At 46.3% G+C, this 20432-nt stretch overlaps 1 protein-coding gene across 1 annotated transcript in view; it reads left to right on the forward strand.

Annotated features, from left to right (window-relative positions):
- NEDD4 (NEDD4 E3 ubiquitin protein ligase) overlaps positions 1-20432 on the forward strand; it is a 582598-nt gene that overhangs the window by 429339 nt on the left and 132827 nt on the right. The window contains exons 16-19 of the mRNA XM_029574322.1: positions 1208-1285; positions 1454-1508; positions 1601-1659; positions 9165-9230. Coding sequence (XP_029430182.1) covers positions 1208-1285; positions 1454-1508; positions 1601-1659; positions 9165-9230 — 258 coding nt within the window. The remainder of the gene's footprint in view (positions 1-1207; positions 1286-1453; positions 1509-1600; positions 1660-9164; positions 9231-20432) is intronic.

A 20432-nucleotide genomic window follows, 5' to 3' on the forward strand; every position in this document is an offset into this window, starting at 1 on the left:
CCTGTTACAGACCTTGGGTGTCAAGCGGTTCTAAACCTCTCAGAAAGATGGACTGGCTGTTTAAACTTCACAGTGGGAGAAAGCAGGATGAGTTGGCATTGCGGGCTACGATAACCCGCTGGATTAAGAAGGTTATCACAGCCGCACATGTGGATGCTGATCAGTCATTTCCTGGTCAGGTTAGTGCTCATTCCACTAGGGCTCAGGCAATGTCATGGGCGGAGATTAGATGGCTGTCTCCCATCGAGATTTGCCGAGCTGTGACATTTTTTCTTACATAACTTCCAGGCATTATCGCCTGGATCTGCAAGCCTGGGAGGATGCAGCCTTTGTGTGGGTGGTATTGATCAGACCACGGGCAGTCTCCTGCCCTATTCGGGAGTAGCTTTAGTATATCCCACTGGTGTGGATTAACCTGTTTGAATGCTAAGAAAGATATTACAACTTACCTGACAATTTCTTTTTATTTAATGAGAACAGGTTAATCCACCTTCCCGCCTTTGGCTGCTGGATGGTAATGCTATTGTCCTCCTCCTGAAAGGCTGCGTTTCTGGGGATTACAGGTAAGTGTCAGATCCAGTCCCTAGCTTAGTAATATTACACTCCCTGCCTGACAATCTTTTCTTGTTAACTGAGTGTTTGAATGGTTGTATTAATGGTTATGATCATGTATTCTTTAGTTGTCCACAGTTGGCTTTTGCAGAGAATACTGGTGGGCTTATGTTGGTGTAGGGGTACATATACCATGACGTCAGCTTTGTTCCATCTCCATCTGCTGGTAGAGGTGCATAACCCACTGGTGTGGATTAACCTGTCCTCATTAAAGTAAAGGAAATTATCAGATAAGTAGTAATTTCTCCGTTAATGCACATGAGTGAAAGGCATTCCGGGAGGTGGAGTCTGGATTTTAATTTTAAAAAGTATGCACAAAACTTCTCTCAGCAAAACTATATACACCAAATAGCTGGTGCAATTGTGTGTGTGTAGTTTTGCCGGGATAATTTTCAAAGTGAAAACAAGTGCGTACTGTTGTTTGAAAATTTGTGTAAAGTCTGCAGATGAAAAGTACCTGCAGACCTTTTACCTCTGGCTGAAAATTACCCCCGTATGTTTTAAAATTAAAGCTACCTTTAGTTATCCATTCTGCCTTTTTTTATTTTTTTTAAACCACAGTTTATGCCTTTTCTCTTTATATCTGTTTAAAAAGGAAGATCCAAGATTGAAAATTCCAGCTCATATGAGGAGAAAACAATCTTTGGATCCTACCGACCTAGGACCTTTACCAGTAAGTAGTTCCAATATTTAACATTCTTCTGAATTTAATTTACTGTTTGTTTTGAATACTGCAGACAGTTAATTTACACATGAATATGTAAATAATGCTTGTGCAGATAATGTGAATATAACAAACATATTAATTATATAGACAATATTAAAAGTTAATTCCTTACAGCCTGGATGGGAAGAGAGAATTCACACTGACGGAAGAGTCTTCTACATAGACCACAGTATGTGTTAGATCACTATTTTCCAGTTTCTGATAAGATAATTCACTAAATATTCTTAGTAAGAAAATACAATAAGTGTAAACATTTTCCAGATACAAAAAGGACACAATGGGAAGATCCTCGACTGCAAACTGTGGCAATAACAGGACCAGTAAGTATTTCTATAGTTGTAATTTTTATTCCTCGTATAGAATATTTACAAAGTAATTAAATGCTATGTAATTACAGGATGTTAAATTGCTATCTATATTTCTGCTACCAATGGGTTAACAGTTATTGTAATAGATTCAAATTCAAGTCATACTGCTGTGTGTTTCAATTTCTCACATGCCTCTACCCATTGTTGGATATATGCCAGAAGAATTACAATTCTTTTAAAAATAAAAAGGAAAAAAAGCAAGTTTGCTTACCGTAACGGTGTTTCCGTAGATAGCAGGATGAATTAGCCATGCTGTCATGGGATCTGTCAATCAGGTCCGGGAGGCGGAGCTTGTCAAAGCAGAGATCAGAGCTTTGCTCTCTGCGGCTGCACGTGGAAAGTAACGGAATCTTCTCAGTCTGTGATGAAGCCTTAGTGTAGTCAAAGACTTGGTGACTGCCAGGGAGGAGGGTGGGTCAGCATAGCTAATTCATCCTGCTATCTACGGAAACACCGTTTACGGTAAGCAAACTTGCTTTTTCCCGTCAATAGCAGAGCTGAATTAGCCATGCTGTCATGGGAGTCTCAAGCTCCCGATCACGTTGTTTAGATATACATGTCTGTACGTGATCCTTGACAGTGTGGCAGTCACCGTGGACAGGAGGATAGAGATTGCAGGATTGCTTGCCCTATCTTCGCATCTGTGGCTGCTTGTTGATCAAGGCAGTAGTGAGATGTGAAGGTATGGAGCGATGACCATGTAGCTGCCTTGCAAATGTCTATGGGTTGCACATTCCGTAGGTGTGCCAATGAGGCTGCTACTGCTCTGACTTTGTGAGCTTTCGGCTCTGAATGTAGTTGTAGTTTCTGTTTATGGTAACAGAATTTGATGCACTGTGCTATCCAGCTGGAGATGGTGCGTTTAGCCACTCGTAATCCAGGTGCCTTTGTGTCAAAGGAGACAAAGAGTTGAGAAACACGGGAGTCCGAGTTTGTTCTTTCTTTGTAGTATGCTAAAGCTCTTTTACAATCTAATGTGTGCAGTAGTTTTTCCTTATCATTTGCATGAAGTTTAGGGAAAAAGGTGGGTAATTCCATGGTCTGATTGAGGTGGAATTGGGAAACCACTTTTGGTAGGATGGATGGGTGAGTTCGGAGAACTACCTTTTGGTGATGAAATTGTAAATATGGAGAATAATGGACCAAGGCCTGTAATTCACTAACTCTTCGTGCTGATGTTACTGCAACCAAGAATACCACTTTCCATGTGAGGTATGTAATATGTGCCGAGTCCATGGGTTCAAATGGGGAAAGCATGAGCTGTTCCAGAACCATGTTGAGGTTCCATGGAACTGGAGGCTTAGAGATCGGAGGACGAATGTGGGTGAGCCCCTTAATGAAGCGAGATAGTAAGGGGTGATTGGATATAGGAATATTGTTAACTGGTCTATGATATGCCCCTATAGCACTGAGATGAACTCTGATGGATGATGTTGCTAGCCCAGCTGTATATAATGTATGAAGATAATCAATGAGCAACTCAGGTGAGCAGTCCAATGGTGGTACACCTTTGGAAGTGCACCAGGTAGAGTAACGTTTCCATTTATAGCTGTAATTTTTTCTTGTTGAGAGTTTCCTGGATTCTAACAAGATGAATTGTGCCGAGGTGGAAATTCCTTGTTCTGTTAGAAGGAGCCTCTCAGTCTCCAAGCTGTCAAGTGCAGAGATGAGTGTAGCGGGTGTAGAAGCGTCCCTTGATCTTGGCAGAGAAGATCTTGTCGATTCGGTAATCAAATTGGATCCATGATGGATAGTCGGAGAAGGAAACTGTACCACGGTTGCCTCGGCCAAGCTGGGGCTATGAGTATCAGTTGAGCTTTGTCTGCTATGCATTTCTGAATTGTCCTTGTTATGAGTGGTATGAGAGGAAAGGCGTATAGGAGGCCTGTCGTCCACGGGATGAGGAAGGCATCTTGAGCGATCCTGAATTGGCTTGGTCTTATCGAGCAGAATTTGGGAACTTGAGCATTGATCTCTGTTGCAAAGAGATCTATTGAAGGTGTCCCCCACTGCATGAATATGTCTTGGGCTATTTCTGTATTGAGTGCCCATTCGTGAGGATGAAAGATGTGGCTTAGCTTGTCCGCTCTTGTGTTTGCAACTCCTGCTAGGTAAGTTGCCTGGAGATGTATGCAATTTCGGTGAGCATGCTCGAAGATTGTGAAGGTCTCCTTGCAAAGGGACCATGAACCGGACCCTCCTTGTTTCCTGATGTAAAACATTGCAACTTTGTTGTCTGTGTAGATCATGACCCTGCATCCTTTAAGGTGGTCTTGGAACACTCGTAATGCATTGCGAATCGCTCTGAGTTCCAATAAATTTATTTGCAGGTTCTGTTCCGAGATTGTCCATAACCCTTGTGTTTCGTAAATCTCAAGGTGTGCACCCCAGCCCTTGCGAGACGCATCTGTGGTTAATACTGCGTTGTGAGGAGGGGAACTGAACAGTGCTCCCTTGGATAGGGTGGAGTTTAGGCGCCACCATGTTAAATCTTTCCTCATTTCGGTGGTCAATGATAACTTCTGTGTCAATGGTTGCGAGTGTTGTTTCCATTGATGTTTCAAGCCCCATTGCAGGCGTCTCATGTGTAGCCTGGGGTTGGGAACCATAAAATTTGCCGCTGCCATGTGGCCGAGGACTACTAAAACCTGTCTCGCTGAAGATCTCTGAGTATGGTTCAAGGTATGTAACAGAAGACGGAATTGTGATATTCTGTCGCTTGGTAGGTATGCCCTGTTGCACGTAGTGTCCAGGCATGCTCCTATGAACTGTAACTGTTGTGTTGGTTGTAGGTGTGATTTCTGAAAATTGATCACCAATCCTAATTCTTGCAAGCATTGTATCACTCGATGGAGGTGCTCGAGTAGGATGTGTGGAGTTGGGCCAATTATGAGCCAATCGTCCAGATGTGGAAAGATGGTTATACCTTGTTGTCTGAGATGAGCCACCACTACTACCATGCATTTGGTGAATACCCTGGGTGCAGCCGATAGTCCAAAGGGGAGAACTTTGTACTGGTAGTGTTGACGCCTGTAGCGAAAGCATAGGTAACACCACCAGGATGGATGGATTGGAATGTGTGTGTAAGCATCCTTCAGGTCGATGGAACACATCCAATCGTTGGTTTGGATCAGAGGAAGGATTGATTTCAACGATACCATTTTGAATTTCTCTTTGGTGAGAAATTTGTTCAATTCTCTTAGGTCTAGGATGGGGTGAAGGCCACCTGACTTCTTGGGTATGAGGAAGTATGGGGAATAAAATCCTACTGATTGGGTCCCTGGGTAAATTTGTCAAATTGCTTGTTTGCGAAGCAACACAATTTCCTCCCCCAGTTGAGGTTGAAAGTTGTGAATCTTGAAAGTGGAAAGATGAGGTAATATGGGTTTTGTGACAAATTGGAGTTGGTAGCCGTGACGTACTATCTCCAAAACCCATTGATCGGATGTTATCCTCTCCCAAGCTGTCAGGCAGAAATGAATCCTGCCAGGTGGTGCTTGATGTTGTGGTGGTGGCTGGGTAACTAAAAAGATGAAGTCACTTTCACTGCAGTAGCTGGTTGTTGTGCCTGCTGCCTCTGATTACGTGGTTTACCTCTGCATAGGTTTGAGGTATTCTGTTGTGAAGCAGGACGCTGGTACGCAGGGTAAGTCTGTGTACGAAAGGACTGGTAAGATCTGTAGGGTCTCCTGGCATAGGATTGCCTACAAGTAGATCCAATATAACGACATGTGGTCGAATAGTTAGGATGTAATGTTAATGATTGTACTGCTAGAGCTTCTTCCTTTAGTTTACCCACTGTGTCCTGAAATCGTTCTCTGAACAGGTTATCTCCTGTACACGGGAGGTTCGTTAGTTTCTCATGTAAATCTTCACGTATGGAACTTGAGCGTAACCATGCTAGTCTGCGGGTTGCTATGGCTGTTGCCGATGCCCTAGACGATGTTTCATAGGCTTCATAGATTGACCTCAAAAGGTGACGAGAACACTCTTCCATGTCATGAAGAGGTGGAGGTATCTGATCCGCAGTGGAGGAAAGCATACCCTTTATAGCTTGTTTGCACTCATACAGGTATTGTACCAAGTAAAATTGATGGTGCATAATCTGGGCGTTCAACATTGAGTTATGGTATATTTTCCTTCCAAACTCATCCAAATATTTGTTGTCTTTGCCTGGTGGGTATGAGGAATGTGACTTTGTTTTCTTAAATCTTTGCATCGCTGATTCTACTACAATTGAAGCATGAGGTAATTGTGGTACAGAGTACGGTGATGTTTTCCTCATACAGAATTTTATGTCCGTTTTCCTAGAAACTGCAATTGCGTAAGGTGTTTCCCAGGATTTCTGTAAGACTGAATGCAGGAGCTCTTGTGGTGGAAGAAATGTTGGTTCCCCTGGAGTGTCAAAAATTTTTAGGAGACCAAGGGTTTCTGACCTAGGGTCTGTCTCTTTTTGGACCTCTAGATGCAGTATTGTACCCAATTTTTCCAGAAATTTTGGGTATGTAAGGTCTTCTGGAGGGGAATACGGCTCCTGAGGTTGTTCCTGTGGATCTGATGGGAATCCCCTAGATCAAGGGTGGGCAATTCCGGTCCTCGAGGGCTGCAAACCAGACGGGTTTTCAGGATATCCTTAATGAATATGCATGAGAGAGACCTGCATACACACTGCCTCAGTTGTATGCAAATCTATTTCATGCATATTCATTAGGGGTATCCTGAAAACCCGACAGGTTTGCAGCCCTCGAGGACCAGACTTGCCCACCCCTGCCCTAGATGATGATGGGAATGTTTGCGATGAAGGAGAATCAAATGATGTATCCTGTTTATAATTTGGTGAGGCTGGTCGGTTTGCTATAGGAGATGTCGGAGGCTCCACCGACAGTTCCCTATTAGTCTGCGGCTTATGTTCCGGAGAACTGTCAGCAGCAATATTCATCATTTTGAATGATGACTGAAGAGTTTCATAAAAACCTAAGGATTGGGACAATTGATAAAATGCCTCTTTTGTACAAGGGAGCATTACCTTACGACCATCTGGTTCTTGTGACCCACCTGCTTTAGGGTGCATTGGTGTGTTCTGAGGTAAAGTAGTGTATATTTTATGGTCCTTCTGTTTCTCATCACATGTGATGTCCCTCGAATCCTCTGAAGCTGTAGAAGCGGTAGAGGAAGCAATTTGTATTACCTTTCTGTGAGAGAAGGTATTTGAAGTTGGATATAAGATGATTTTGAAGTGGAAGGGCTTACTTCCCATGTAGCACTCCTCTTTGCCGACTTTTTGTGGTGGGAGTGTAGTGAGTGCTTATGATAATAGTGGGACGACACGTCTGTATGACTTTTCCGTGAAGACGGTGATAGTTTTCTACGTTTTATTATAAACTCTGTCGAATTATCTCTCGAAGAAAGGGAAGTACCCGAACGAGGTGAGGTTATTGATGGAGAGGCTGAAGAAGACCTGTGCGAGGTTGCACGTCTTCGTTTCAGTTCATTTTGTAATTCATGAGATAGGTGCTCATGTGTCTTATGTGTGGAGTTGGATTTATGCGCAGTTTTAGACTTGTGCGCATATCTTCCTGTTTCTGTATGCGCAAGAGTGATCGGCGCTTGCGCATAAATATGGTTGGCACCAGGCGCACAGGTGGTGTCTGCGCCGTGCGCGCAGATGTTGATGGCGCCGTGCGCATAGATTTTCTTTAGTTGTGTGCTCAGACGTCTTCAGAGCCTTGCGCGCCGATGTCTTCGGTGCCCTGCGCGCAGAAATCTTCTGCGCCGTGCGCGCAGGGTCCTTTGGTGTCATGCGCACAAGTGTCTTTGGTGCCATGCGCATAGAAATGTTGTGCGCCGATACTTCTTCAGGCGCCGAAGTGATATGCGTCAATCCTTTTGTGTGCGCATAAGGCGCCTTAGGCGCAGAAGTTTTAGACGCTGGATTTTTGGCGCCGATGTGTCCTGCGCCGGCGATTCTGGCTCTTTGGATTTCTGGAAATCCGATGGCCTTTGTCGGCTTGCCACCTGCTTACCTCCAAGATTGGAGGATTGAGGATCCCACGATAATGACCTCTTTTTTTGAGGGAGCCGATAAAATCGCAGGGCCAGGCGACGAATGAGCCACCGATGGCTCCATTGAGGCAAAAAGTTCCTTAACCCTGTAGGCCCTTTGCTTCAATGCTCTGGGTGACATCCTTGAGCAAAATTCACAATCTTCCCGATTGTGATCTATTAATGCTGAGGAGAAGAATAGCTCCGCATGCGATCCCACGCGCGGAAAGAACAGACTGAGGAGATTCTGTTACTTTCCTGCATGGGAACACACGTGCAGCCGCAGAGAGCAAAGCTCTGATCTCTGCTTTGACAAGCTCCGCCTCCCGGACCTGATTGACAGATCCCATGATAGCATGGCTAATTCAGCCCTGCTATCGACGGGAAAAGCTTTACTCCGGCAACATTCATTACTGGTGCCACTTATTGAAGAAAAGATTTAAAAACAGAGAAGAAACCCGCTCAAATCCTACTTGAAACCTTTAACCACATGATTTTTCAGCAGTGTTAGTAGGTCAACAAAACACAGACTTGGGACTTAACCAACAAATTCAAAAGTTCATTTTTTCCAACCGTTTCTCATATTTAAGCAGTTGTGAACACAGCCGTGGTCATTATCTTGAGATAATTGACTATAGCAAACCAAAGGAGAAGGGATCAAACTAATAAATCAAGGGTAGTCATTTGAAGCCCTCTACTGTGGGCATTGTCATTATTATTTATTTATATAAACTCTAGCAGTTATTACTACAAAAATTTGAAAAAAGTGCCACAAATTAAAAAAAAAAAATGAAAAGGGAAACACACCAATACATTTTTAAATAACACCTTTTGTACCAGCTCATAATTTTGAAAAAAGCCAGCTCATAACCAAATACAGTAAATTTGTTGGTGATGTGAAAATGCCAAACCGTTTCACTTTTTAAAAAAATTATTGACTTATAAACCATCTATAATGTGCTTAATAGTGAATACTAGTAAAGTTCCAAGAAAAATGTGTTTCCAAAGGCTGCCAAACTATGAGTGTGACTTAATCCACCGCGTTTGTTCAAAGCATCCACTATTAAATAAAATGATAGCTCTAATTATCCTCAGCAAAGGCTTCTGTTTTGCCCTTGCTGGGCTTCCTCAGGGGGTATAAAACATTATTTTTGTAAGTAGTATATCACTGGTGGAAATGTGAGCTGCACTGTGATGTTTTCAAAATCTTAAATCTCAGCTTAAACGATTTGAAGCTGTGATTTATCTAGATAGCTTAGTTTTTAAGTATTTTAAACTGTCAAATCAGTGGTAAGCTTCAGCAGGATATGCCTGCTGGATTCTTCCACAAATTGGCTTTAACACTTTGTTTTCAGAATTGTATTAGTCTATTATTTTTTGCAGCCCGATTAAATGGATGATATTTTATTTTAAAGGCCGTGCCTTACTCAAGGGATTATAAACGAAAATATGAATACTTTAGGAAGAAACTGAAAAGAATGGTAAGCAATAATCTGCACTACAATATGAATAATCTGCATAAATGAATATGGTTATTCATCCCTAAAAATGTCAATTTTAATGAAAGATGAAATTAAAAGAAACAATTTTTGGTTTCCAAATCTGGATAGGAAATTGTTAGACTGTAAAACAATTTTTGATTAAATGAGAAGCTGATGCAGAAAGGTTTATTCTTTATAGATCTGTCTTAGTGTGCATAATATTTGGAACTATGTTTTGTTTTGAATTGTATTAGTTATGCATATAAATTGATGCTGTCAGATGCACTTTTATAGTTTCTATTTATCACTTCCTTTTTATCAATCTAAGGGAACTAGAGCACTTTGCAAACTAACGGGCCGATACAGAAAAGTGCGCTCAGACGGAGCGCACTGTTAACCCGCCATTGGACGCACGTTTTCTCTTACCCCTTATTCAGTAAGGGGCCGAAAATGCACGTCCAATCCCCTGAACCTAATAGCGCCCGCACATGCAAATGCATGTTGATGGCCCTATTAGATATTCCCACGCGATTCAGAAAACAAAGCCACACATTTTGCCTTCAGAATTTAGCGCCTACCCAAAGGTAGGCGCTAATTTCTTCGGGCACCGGGAAAGTGCACAGAAAAGCAGTAAAAACTGCTTTTCTGTGCACCCTCCAACTTACTATCATGGCGATATTAAGTCGGAGGTCCCGAACTTTCCAAACGTAAAAAAAAAAAAATTTGAAGTCGGCTCGCGGGTCGAAAACCGGACGCTCAATTTTGCCTGCATCCGGTTTCCAAGCCCGTGGCTGTCAGCGGGCTCAAGAACTGACGCCGGCAAAATTGAGCGTCAGCTGTCAAACACGCTGACAGCTGCCACTCCAGTCCAAAAGGAGGTGCTAGGGACGTGCTAGTGTCCCTAGCGCCTCCTTTTACCTGGTTTTACCGCTGGGCCTAATTAGCATACTGAATCGCGCGCACAGGAGAGCGGGCTCTCCCGCGGACTTTACTGAATCGGCCCGTAAGTTCTTTAATCTACCTAGTCAATTCCCTTTTTGTCTGTTAGCCCTATTAATACCTCTTAATTCTTTCTAGCGCTACTGAGCATTAGGGATGTGAATCGTTTTAGGACGATTAAAATTATCGTCCGATAATTTTAATATCGTCTTAAACCGTTATGGAACACAATACAATAGAGATTCTAACGATTTATCGTTATAAATCGTTAGAATCGTGAGCCGGCACACTAAAACCCCCTAAAACCCACCCCCGACCCTTTAAATTAAATCCCCCACCCGCCCGACCCCCCCCCCAAATGACTTAAATAACCTGGGGGTCCAGCAGCGGTCTGGAACGGCAGCGGTCCGGAACGGGCTCCTGCTACTGAATCTTGTTGTCTTCAGCCGGCGCCATTTTCCAAAATGGCGCCGAAAAATGGCGGCGGCCATAGACGAACACGATTGGACGGCAGGAGGTCCTTCCGGACCCCCGCTGGACTTTTGGCAAGTCTTGTGGGGGTCAGGAGGCCCCCCCCAAGCTGGCCAAAAGTTCCTGGAGGTCCAGCGGGGGTCAGGGAGCGATTTCCCGCCGCGAATCGTTTTCCGTACGGAAAATGGCGCCGGCAGGAGATCGACTGCAGGAGGTCGTTCAGCGAGGGTTCCGGCGCCTCGCTGAACGACCTCCTGCAGTCGATCTCCTGCCGGCGCCATTTTCCGTACGGAAAACGATTCGCGGCGGGAAATTGCTCTCTGACCCCCGCTGGACCTCCAGGAACTTTTGGCCAGCTTGGGGGGGGCCTCCTGACCCCCACAAGACTTGCCAGAAGTCCAGCGGGGGTCCGGAAGGACCTCCTGCCGTCCAATCGTGTTCGTCTATGGCCGCCGCCATTTTTCGGCGCCATTTTGGAAAATGGCGCCGGCTGAAGACAACAAGATTCAGTAGCAGAAGCCCGTTCCGGACCGCTGCCGTTCCGGACCGCCGCTGGACCCCCAGGTTATTTAAGTCATTGGGGGTGGGGGATTTAATTTAAAGGGTCGGGGGTGGGTTTTAGGGGGTTTTAATGTGCCGGTTTTGCGATTTTACGATTTTTCGATTTTTCACGATATTTTACCCCCCCAAACGGCAACAATACGATTCCCTCCCCCTCCCAGCCGAAATCGATCGTTAAGACGATCGAGGACACGATTCACATCTCTACTGAGCATACTGTTTCCTGAATGTTTTCTGCGCCTTCCTGAACATAGTCTCTTATATTCATTTTTCTTCTCTATGCCTACCATGTGATTTAAATGTTTCATTATATATCCATTTCATGCCCTGCTTTCCACTACCCTTCCATTTTTTACAGTTTCTGCATGAACACTGTCTGAAACTTCTGCACCCTCTGTTCCTTGGATTTCCCCCAACATCCTTCAGTATTTTCTCTGTTATTTGTAATTTGTTCTTCATTCCCAGCTTTTGGCTCAGTGTGCTGTGTTGGTCAAAAAAACAAACAGACTGTTAGGAATTATTTCAAAGGGAATGGTGAATAAAACAGAGAATGTCATAATGCCCCTGTATTGCTCAATGGTTAGACTACACCTTGAATACTGTGTACAATTCTGGTTGCCGTATCTCAGAAAAGATATAGTTGCATTGGAGAAAGTACAGAGAAGGGTGACCAAAATGATAAAGGGCATGAGACAGCTCCCCTATAAGGAAAGGCTAAAGAGGTTAGGGCTGTTCAGCTTAGAAAAGAGACGCCTGAGGGGAGATATGATAGAGGCCTACAAAATCGTGAAAGGACTCAGATGATTAAATGTGAAATGGTTATTTACTCTTTCGGATAATACAAGGACTAGGGAAGCACACCATGAAGTTAGCAAGTAGCACATTTAAAACAAATTGGAGAAAATTCTTTTTCACTCAATGCACAATTAAGCTCTGGAATTTGTTGCCAGAGAATGTGGTTAAGACAACTAGTTTCTCACAGGACAAGCAGGATGGTAGTCCTCACAAATGGGTGACATCGAGGATGGAGCCCTGTACGGAAAACTTTTCTGTCAAAGTTTCAACAAGCTTTGACTGACACTGGCACACTGGGTGCACTGAGCATGCCCAGCCTGCAATTATCCCTGTGAGCCACAGGTGTCTCCCTCAGTCTTCTTTTTTCCGCTCTGCAGTCAGCATAGCGGTTGGAGCTCTGTGAGGATTTTTTAACTAATTACCTCATGGAAACACTTAACTTTTCACTTCAAAAAACACTTTTCCCTGCACAGGTCTCCCTCCGCGTACGTTTTTACGACGCTCGGTGAGTACTAATTCTTATTTTTCGGTCGGTTCCTGTCACTATCTTAAGGCTGTTAACTGACTGAAGCCTTCCCTTCCCCCATTTTTCAGTTAGCTTTAAACAGCTTGCGAGTATCTCTGTGACACTCTGCTTGCTTATGCTAGTGGGGTAGGGATTTTTTCCTTAACTGTAGCTTCAAGTCCTTCGTTCCCTGGTACCCTCACGCAGTCGATACCCTATCGCTACACCGGGACCCTCCTAAACCGCCCTGGGCTTTTATATGTCATCAGCGCCCCTCCCCCCACGGTGCCCTGATGCCTTTATCCATGTTTTTTGCTTTTCAGTGCTACCAGGCTTTTTCCTCCTACACACTGTTTTTTTCCTTGGGCTTCCTCGGTGCCGTCCCTACCCGGATGCATGCCATTGACGCACACGCTGTTAGTCACTGCCATGCATACTCGGGTCGCCGCCACCGCTGCCCGAGACACTTTTTAACGATCCCAGGGTCACTTCATCGATGCCACCCCCCCTTTTGGGGATGCCATCGATGCCCCATCCTCCCCACCGATGTCCAGCCCTTTTCCATCGGTGGGCATCGGTGCCACATCGATTCGTCGGTGGGCATCGATGCCGGATGGTCCCCATCGGTGGACATCGGTGCCGGATGGTCCCCATCGATGGACATCGGTGCCGGATGGCTTGTCCGTCGATGGCATTGGTGCCGGATGGCCGTCCGTCGATGGCATCGGTGCCAGGTCCTTTTGCATCGATGGACACCGATGCCCAGGTGTTTCATCCATGGGCATCTATGTTAGAATGCATCCATCGAGGGCAGTCGATGCCAGGCTGCTCCCATCGGTGAAATTCGATGCCCAGGTGGGTCCCATCGGTGGGTATCCATGCCGGCTCGATTCCGTGGATGGGCGTTGATGCCAATGCCAGCCTTATGGCTGGCATCGATGCCCATGCCGATTCCAGGACTGGCGTTGATGCCGGGATGGAATTCATCGACTGGGAGATCCATGCCATCGATTCCATACATGTCCATATCGATGCCACCGACACACGTGTCTGGGGCACCGATGCCATGTACACTTGGAAATCTGAGTCTGTCCAAATCGATACCGTCAACGTCTGTGGCCCTATAGTTGATGCCCGTGGCCATGCCACAAACGGCATAAATGCCCGCCTCCATGCATCGATGCCCTCGACACCTCCGTTTTCCTTCGGTGTCCTTGACGCCCTATTGATTCGACTTCGACTCAGTCGATGCCGGTATCTTTTTCAATAACGGCAATGTTTTTCGATTATTCGATTCCACATCGTTTCAAAGATACCTATGCCACTGCTGTCAGTGCCCGTCACTGTCATCATTCTCCTGGCCAGTCATCGACGATTTTTCATACCCATTTTGATGATATCCTCGAAGCCCCTTAGGTTGCCTTCAATATCGTCAATACCGACATAGCACCGCCACATAATACCCTCGCCTCCTCACATTGCTCCACGCTTTGGGTTCTTTTTTAAGCCCCGTATTAGCTTAAGACACTCCATTGTGTCAGGAGCAGAGCAGGCGTGCTGACAGTTCATCATCGATCGCCTTCCAGGACGACGAGGGCTTCCATCTCGGCGCTGGGGAAAGACCGGGCCGAGCACCATGGCACCCATCATCGCCGACATCGTGATCGTCCGCCGCTGACGCCATCCAGCACATCGGTGCCATCCTTCTCCAGGCTGGACAACGCTCGGGCAGAGCGACATCACCACTGCCATCAGCACTGTTCCTACAGTTTTGGCAGTCCTTGGTGATCCAGAACTTCCGGATCCAGGTCCAACAGCTTCTGCATTGGCGTCACGACACATCGAGCCGCTGTGACGAGGGAAGGGAACATGAGTTCCGTTAGGGCTCCTCTGTTCCTGGCGTGCCCCACCGTCAAGTGGTGTGGGACTATGGCCATCTGTTACACTTAGCAGTCTAAACGCCACTCACGCCTGGCCTGTCTCCTCTGTACCTGTGCCACCATACCGGGTTTCAGAGCGAGATGGACGTTTACGTCCCCGGCCTTACCCTCGAGGACTCCGGAGACCGTCGGAGTCAACAATCTTCACCGGCTCGTCTTGCGGCGATCCACGTCGGATGGTAAGTACCCGCTTCGGCGGCATTCCCATAGAGTTGTGTTCTCCCATTCGGACCGTGGTTCGAAAAGTTCTGGGTCATGTGCCTTTTAGAACTGTATTAGTGTCACATATCGCTATGTTAGCTATGTTAGCCACAATATCAGGAGAACCCCCTCTATCTTCTTGGGATTGCAGCAGGGCTTCTTCTCTTGTCAGTAACAAGTCCCTGTGCCGACCAATGCTCTGACTCTTGGTTCCCTCCCAACCAAGGTCCAGCTGCATTGGCTGATCTGCTAAACATGAGATTCAGCAACCATTGCCCCATGTACAAGTCCACCTTGAAGCCTGGCCACAGGTCTCAGTGTCTCCTTGTACAGCATACAGAAATGCGGGTACCACTTACCGCTCACACACCTGCAGGAGCCTACATGATATCCTCCATTGGGACACCTCCTGGTCTCCCATCTGGTCAGATATCAGAGCGGCCTCCCCACCTTGTACCAAAGTCCCGGTACACTCCCCCAGGCGCTACGAAGTGCAGAGGGGAGAAGGGAGGGGGGTTGGGGAGTTTTAATTGCACTATTCTTTCTTTTAACAGAAAATAGTTACTCTCCGTACATCCTGGACCTAAGAAAATCCAACTTTCTTTAGACGTCACAGGTACAATGGTATCTTTGGTTACCATCACTCCATACTGCAGTAAGTACATTATTTTAATGTTTCTATGTACTTTATGGTGAGTCAACATTACAACCCCAAGCTCTGCCGCTGGCACCAGCTTCGGTAAGTGAACTGTCTCTTGCATCACTGTTGGTGAATGCTGTTTTCTCTGCGGAGTGTAACATCATTCACTTTCCTTGCATAGACTACTGCTAACCACTTTCAGTACATGCAAGGAGCTCTCACTTTTTTCAGGACTCACTATACATTTACTAACTGGGATTACTGTCACTGCCATAAATCCCTTCTGTAACACTTCTGGACACCACAGTCTTAAGACCCTCTTGTCCAGCATGCGCACAGACATTCTGATACATTGTTATATGTCCCTGCGCATATTTTCCATAACCTCAGCCTTTCAACTTTTCATGGTTGGGCTATGGGGTTTCTTCCCACTATGCGTTTTTCTCATAATTCAAAACTGCTATGGGTTCTATTCAGTGACATTCTATACTCAATGGACCTAAGTGGTTTCATTGCTTTCGTCCCTGATTCTTATCCCAGTTCGAATTAGGACCTAGTCTTCTTCGACTCATGCTCGCAATTCCTTAGGGTTATAAAGTTTCTCCTGAAAGCTGTCAACCCATTATGCATCTATTGCACTCCAGCATAGTTTCTCATAAACTTCCTGGACGTTGCACCCATGAGTTATGCCCTTATGCCTTCCAATACTGCTTTTGCAACAATTCTTTGTGCATACAGACAGACAGCATAGGGACAATGTGCTTTCCAACTCATAAGCACGCATTACCTCTTAGCTGCTCTGCTAGACAGCTGCGCAGCTCTACCCTTGGCCCTTGTTCACTTCATGCGTCCTTGGGCCACATATCTAAGAGATTTAATGAACGCTCTATCAGACCTTCTCCACGTAGGTTCTATCCTCTCGAATGGTCTCAATTACATGTGTACAGGGCAAATCTTTTAACGCTGAGTTTAACTAAACTTTCCTCGGCGTCTGCATCATTCCATACGATGCACAGGTTCTGCTCCCTGCACATGTTTCCTATGCGTTCCCTTAGATGCCTTTTCTTCCATCAAAGGCCTCTTCAATATATCTCTTCTGCTGCCTCTCGTAGCCAGCATTCTTCTAATGTTGAACTGGGATGGGGTTCAGTATTCTTTTCCCCACTCCCTGACTGAGATCAGTATGCTTTCCCATACTTCTCAATCCATCATATCAGTAACCTTTTATTCTCTCACCAGTCAGTCCCAAATCATAGACTTACTGATGTTCTTAGGTTCTGGTAGCGTCACAAAACCTTCTAAACATAAATCTTGCCATTTAATATGGCAGGCTTTACCTCCTGACGCTAAAAAAAAAAAAAAAAAAGAGGTATTACCCCTTTTACTTTTCCACCATTTTTTCTTACTCCCTCGGATTCTGTTCTCCAGACATCCTCCACATAGATACACCTTTCTCTTAGGAGGTGTATCGTTTTGGGAGTTGGGTTCCCGTTTTCGGTAATCCTCTCTGAGTCGGCTTACCATGGATTATCCACTTATAAAGCCGCCTCTATTTCTCTAATCACGGAATGAACATATATATTCTCCTTATAAGTCTCATACATTCTACGTTTGAGCCTTTCCATTCCTCTCTTCCACAGTTTGGCAAGGGAACTTCTTTCCCTCTTAATGTCATTCCTGCCAGCAGGGTCCGTGAGTTATGCACTCTTTCCATACTCACCTGACTCCGTTCCTCTGCCACTGAGTAGTTCTACGCATTCAACTTTCTATCCTTTTCAGGTAGATGTTGTATCTCCTTTCCTCAGGAAATACTCTATTAATTTTTCCTAACCTCTCTCTCTCGCCCTAGGGAGAGACTGGGTTTTCCACATTCCTGGACAGTAATGCTGCGCTTACATTCTATCTACATTGCACTGCATTCCATGTGAATTCCACTTGACTCTTTCCTTCATGCAAGGGTCAAGGTGCTACTTCCAGTGGCCACACAGACCTAATCCTTCTGATTAAGTGGTCTATATTTCCTTTCCTACCAACAAGCAGACATTTCACTACAACACTGTGGGTATCCACATACTGTTGTGTCCGTCTTAGCCTTAACAGCTTCCCTTTGGTTACTGCTGCTTGTACTTTTTTATCAGGCTGCAGCCTGGAGTCCTCTCCATACCTTTGCAGCCTATTATTGCTTACATTGACTAGCCGGCATGCTCCATGTTTGGCCAGTCCGACTACTCTTACCTTTTTCAATTCACTACCCAACATCCTTCCACGAACCCATTATGGTGTTGCGGATGCCCTCCGTTCCCATTTCCACCTCAGTCGTTACGCCTTTGCGCATCTGCGGTGTATCTGGTGCATTCCCGGGCATCCTCAGCTCGGTACTCACCCATTTGTGAGGACTACCATCCTGCTTGTCCTGTGAGAAAGCAAATGTTGCTTACCTGATGTAACAGGTGTTCTCACAGGACAGCAGGATGTTAGTCCTCACGAAACCCGCCCGCCACCCCCGCGGAGTTGGGTCTGTATACTTTTATTTTAGTTTCGCTTGCGCTTTTTAGCTATAAGACGAGACTGAGGGAGACACCTGTGGCTCACAGGGATAATTGCAGGCTGGGCATGCTCAGTGCACCCAGTGTGCCAGTGTCAGTCAAAGCTTGTTGAAACTTTGACAGAAAAGTTTTCCGTACAGGGCTCCATCCTCGATGTCACCCATTTGTGAGGACTAACATCCTGCTGTCCTGTGAGAACACCTGTTACATTAGGTAAGCAACATTTGCTATATCTGGGTTTAAAAAAAAGGTTGAGATAAATTCCTGGAGAAGTCCATAAACTGCTATTAATCAATAGGGAATAGTCACTGCTTGTTGCTGGCATTAGTAGCATGGGATTTATTTAATGTTTGGGTACTTGTCAGGTTCTTGTGACTTGGATTGGCCACTGTTGGAAACAGGATACTGAGCTTGATGGATATTTGGTCTGACCCAGTATGGCATTTCTTATGTTCTTATGCTACTCTCTCCATTCATACATTCCTCTTTGCTTTCCTTCCAAAATCATCCACAACCTTCCTCGCTGTTGTGTTTCTTTATGAATTCCATATACCTTCTTAATTCCCCATAAACTTCTATATGCCCTCCCTTTCCTCTATTTTAGTGTTACTTTGTTGCTTTCTCCTTTGTGAAAAATCTCCTTTATGAAAAATCTCTGATCCATTTCTATTTCCCTTCTTTCCCTTTCCCTTTTAAGGTAGGCTGCAAGACACAGATGCACCTAGCAACAGATAGACAACCAGAGAGAGATTTAGGGGTACAGCAAGGTACAGCTGAAGAGACATCAAGAGAGTACAGGAAACAAATCATGAGAGAAAGAGAGAGAAATGAAAGGAGAGTGTGAGCAAGAGAGAACTAGAAAGGCATCAAAAAAATCCTCAAAATATAGCAGGAAAGAGATGAAGAGCACAAAAAGTATGTCAAGGTAGGGCAATCAGTGTTTGTTTAGCCCGTGGAGAAAATACAATGAGAGGCACACTTGAACCCCATAAAATGATTTTTATTCACAACTCAATGAGACTAATAAGATGGTCAGGCCTACCCATAGGGGTAGATTTTAAAAGCTCCGTGTGTGCATCCACGTGTGCACGATTCTTAGTGCATGCACATGGATGCGCTGACTTTACATGTGCGCATCGCCGTGCACGTGTTATAAAACGCGTTCCCTGTACGTACCTGGATCAGTCCAGACCATGGGTTATGTCCCCAATCCAGCAGATGGAGTCAGCACAAGCTTCGAGGGGGCGTCACCATATATACTACTACCCCCTCTGCAGGAGTTCAGTATCTTCTGACTCCAGCAGATGCGAGTAGGGGACTCAGGGTTTCTCTCCCTGTGGTTGTAAATTAATCTTTTCCCTTTTTGCTTCCTCCTTTTCTGGGCTTCTGCCTAGTTTGTCTGGTGGATCAAGTTTTTCTCTTTTAAAAAAAAAAAAAAAAAAAAAACTCTTATTCAAAGGCAGGCTGTGGGGAGGCGTGGCTTACCCCCTGTGTTTGTTTCCCCTCCCGGTGCTGAATGCTAGTAGTTAGGACGGGGTAAGTGATATTATATATTTTGTTGTTCGTTTTTCTTTGCAGCTCTCCCCAACCCCGGGGCCTCGCGGCTGCCGGTGGTGACGGTCTTTCAGCGCTGGTGTCTCGGGCAGCCTCGTGGGCTGCTGGGACACACAGAAAAGTTTTTCTTCTGCCGGGTTGTGAGGCCAGGAAGGCCCCCCCGCGCCGATTTCTTCAGCGGGCAGTGCAGGCTTTCTGGCCCCCCCGCAGCGGCGGTTTTTCGCGCGGCCACCCTCCCGAGCCTCAATTTATTTTTTTTTTTTTTTCTCTCAGCCGGCGTTGCTCTCGCGGGGTGCTCCCGATGCCGCGGCCGTCGCGTTGCTCGGCCTGCGGCGAACCGGGATCCAGGATCTCCCGCGAGGGCGTCTGCGCCCGGTGCCTTCCCGGGGGGGAAGGCACCTCGCGGTCCATCGCCGATTTGGTGTTGCTCTCTTCGATGCCCGGGAGGCGCGGGCCGGCCCCTCCCCCATTCCTGGCGGGAACGGCGGCCATTTTGCAGGCACAGCGCCCTGAGGAGGATCCAGAGGCGCTGGAGGAGGGGGATTGCGATGCGGTTTCTCCGCCGTTCTTATTGCCGGAGCAAGGCCCGCAGGGGCAGGGTCCAACGGGGGTTCCCCCCCCTGGAGCCCCCTCGGGCAGGCCGGGGTTTTCCCCGGAGTTTGTTTTGCTGATGCACACAGCCTACCTCCAGGGGTTGGAGACTCCTGCGGGGCCTCCCCCTCCCAAGATCCCACGGACGTCCCCCCCGGCACAGGCCCCCCCCCGCCCCGGCGGGCGCGGGGGCCCCTCATGTTCACCCTCCAGCTCGGGCCCGCTTTTCGGCTGCGGCTGTGGGAGCGGTGTCAGGACCAGCGGATCCGGGGTCTGATCCTCCGGATGGCGGACAAGGAGACTCCATGCCTGAGGGTGACGACCCGCGCACGCTGCGCCTCTTCCAGAGGGACGAGTTGGATGACCTCATTCCACTTATAATTCAGGAATTGGATCTGGACCCACCGCCGGACCCGCCTGCTCCAGTGGCGCCGGCAGTCGTCATTTCTTCAAAGAAGG

This window comes from Rhinatrema bivittatum, chromosome 13, assembly GCF_901001135.1.
Source record: "Rhinatrema bivittatum chromosome 13, aRhiBiv1.1, whole genome shotgun sequence".
Classification (NCBI taxonomy): Eukaryota; Metazoa; Chordata; class Amphibia; order Gymnophiona; family Rhinatrematidae; genus Rhinatrema; species Rhinatrema bivittatum.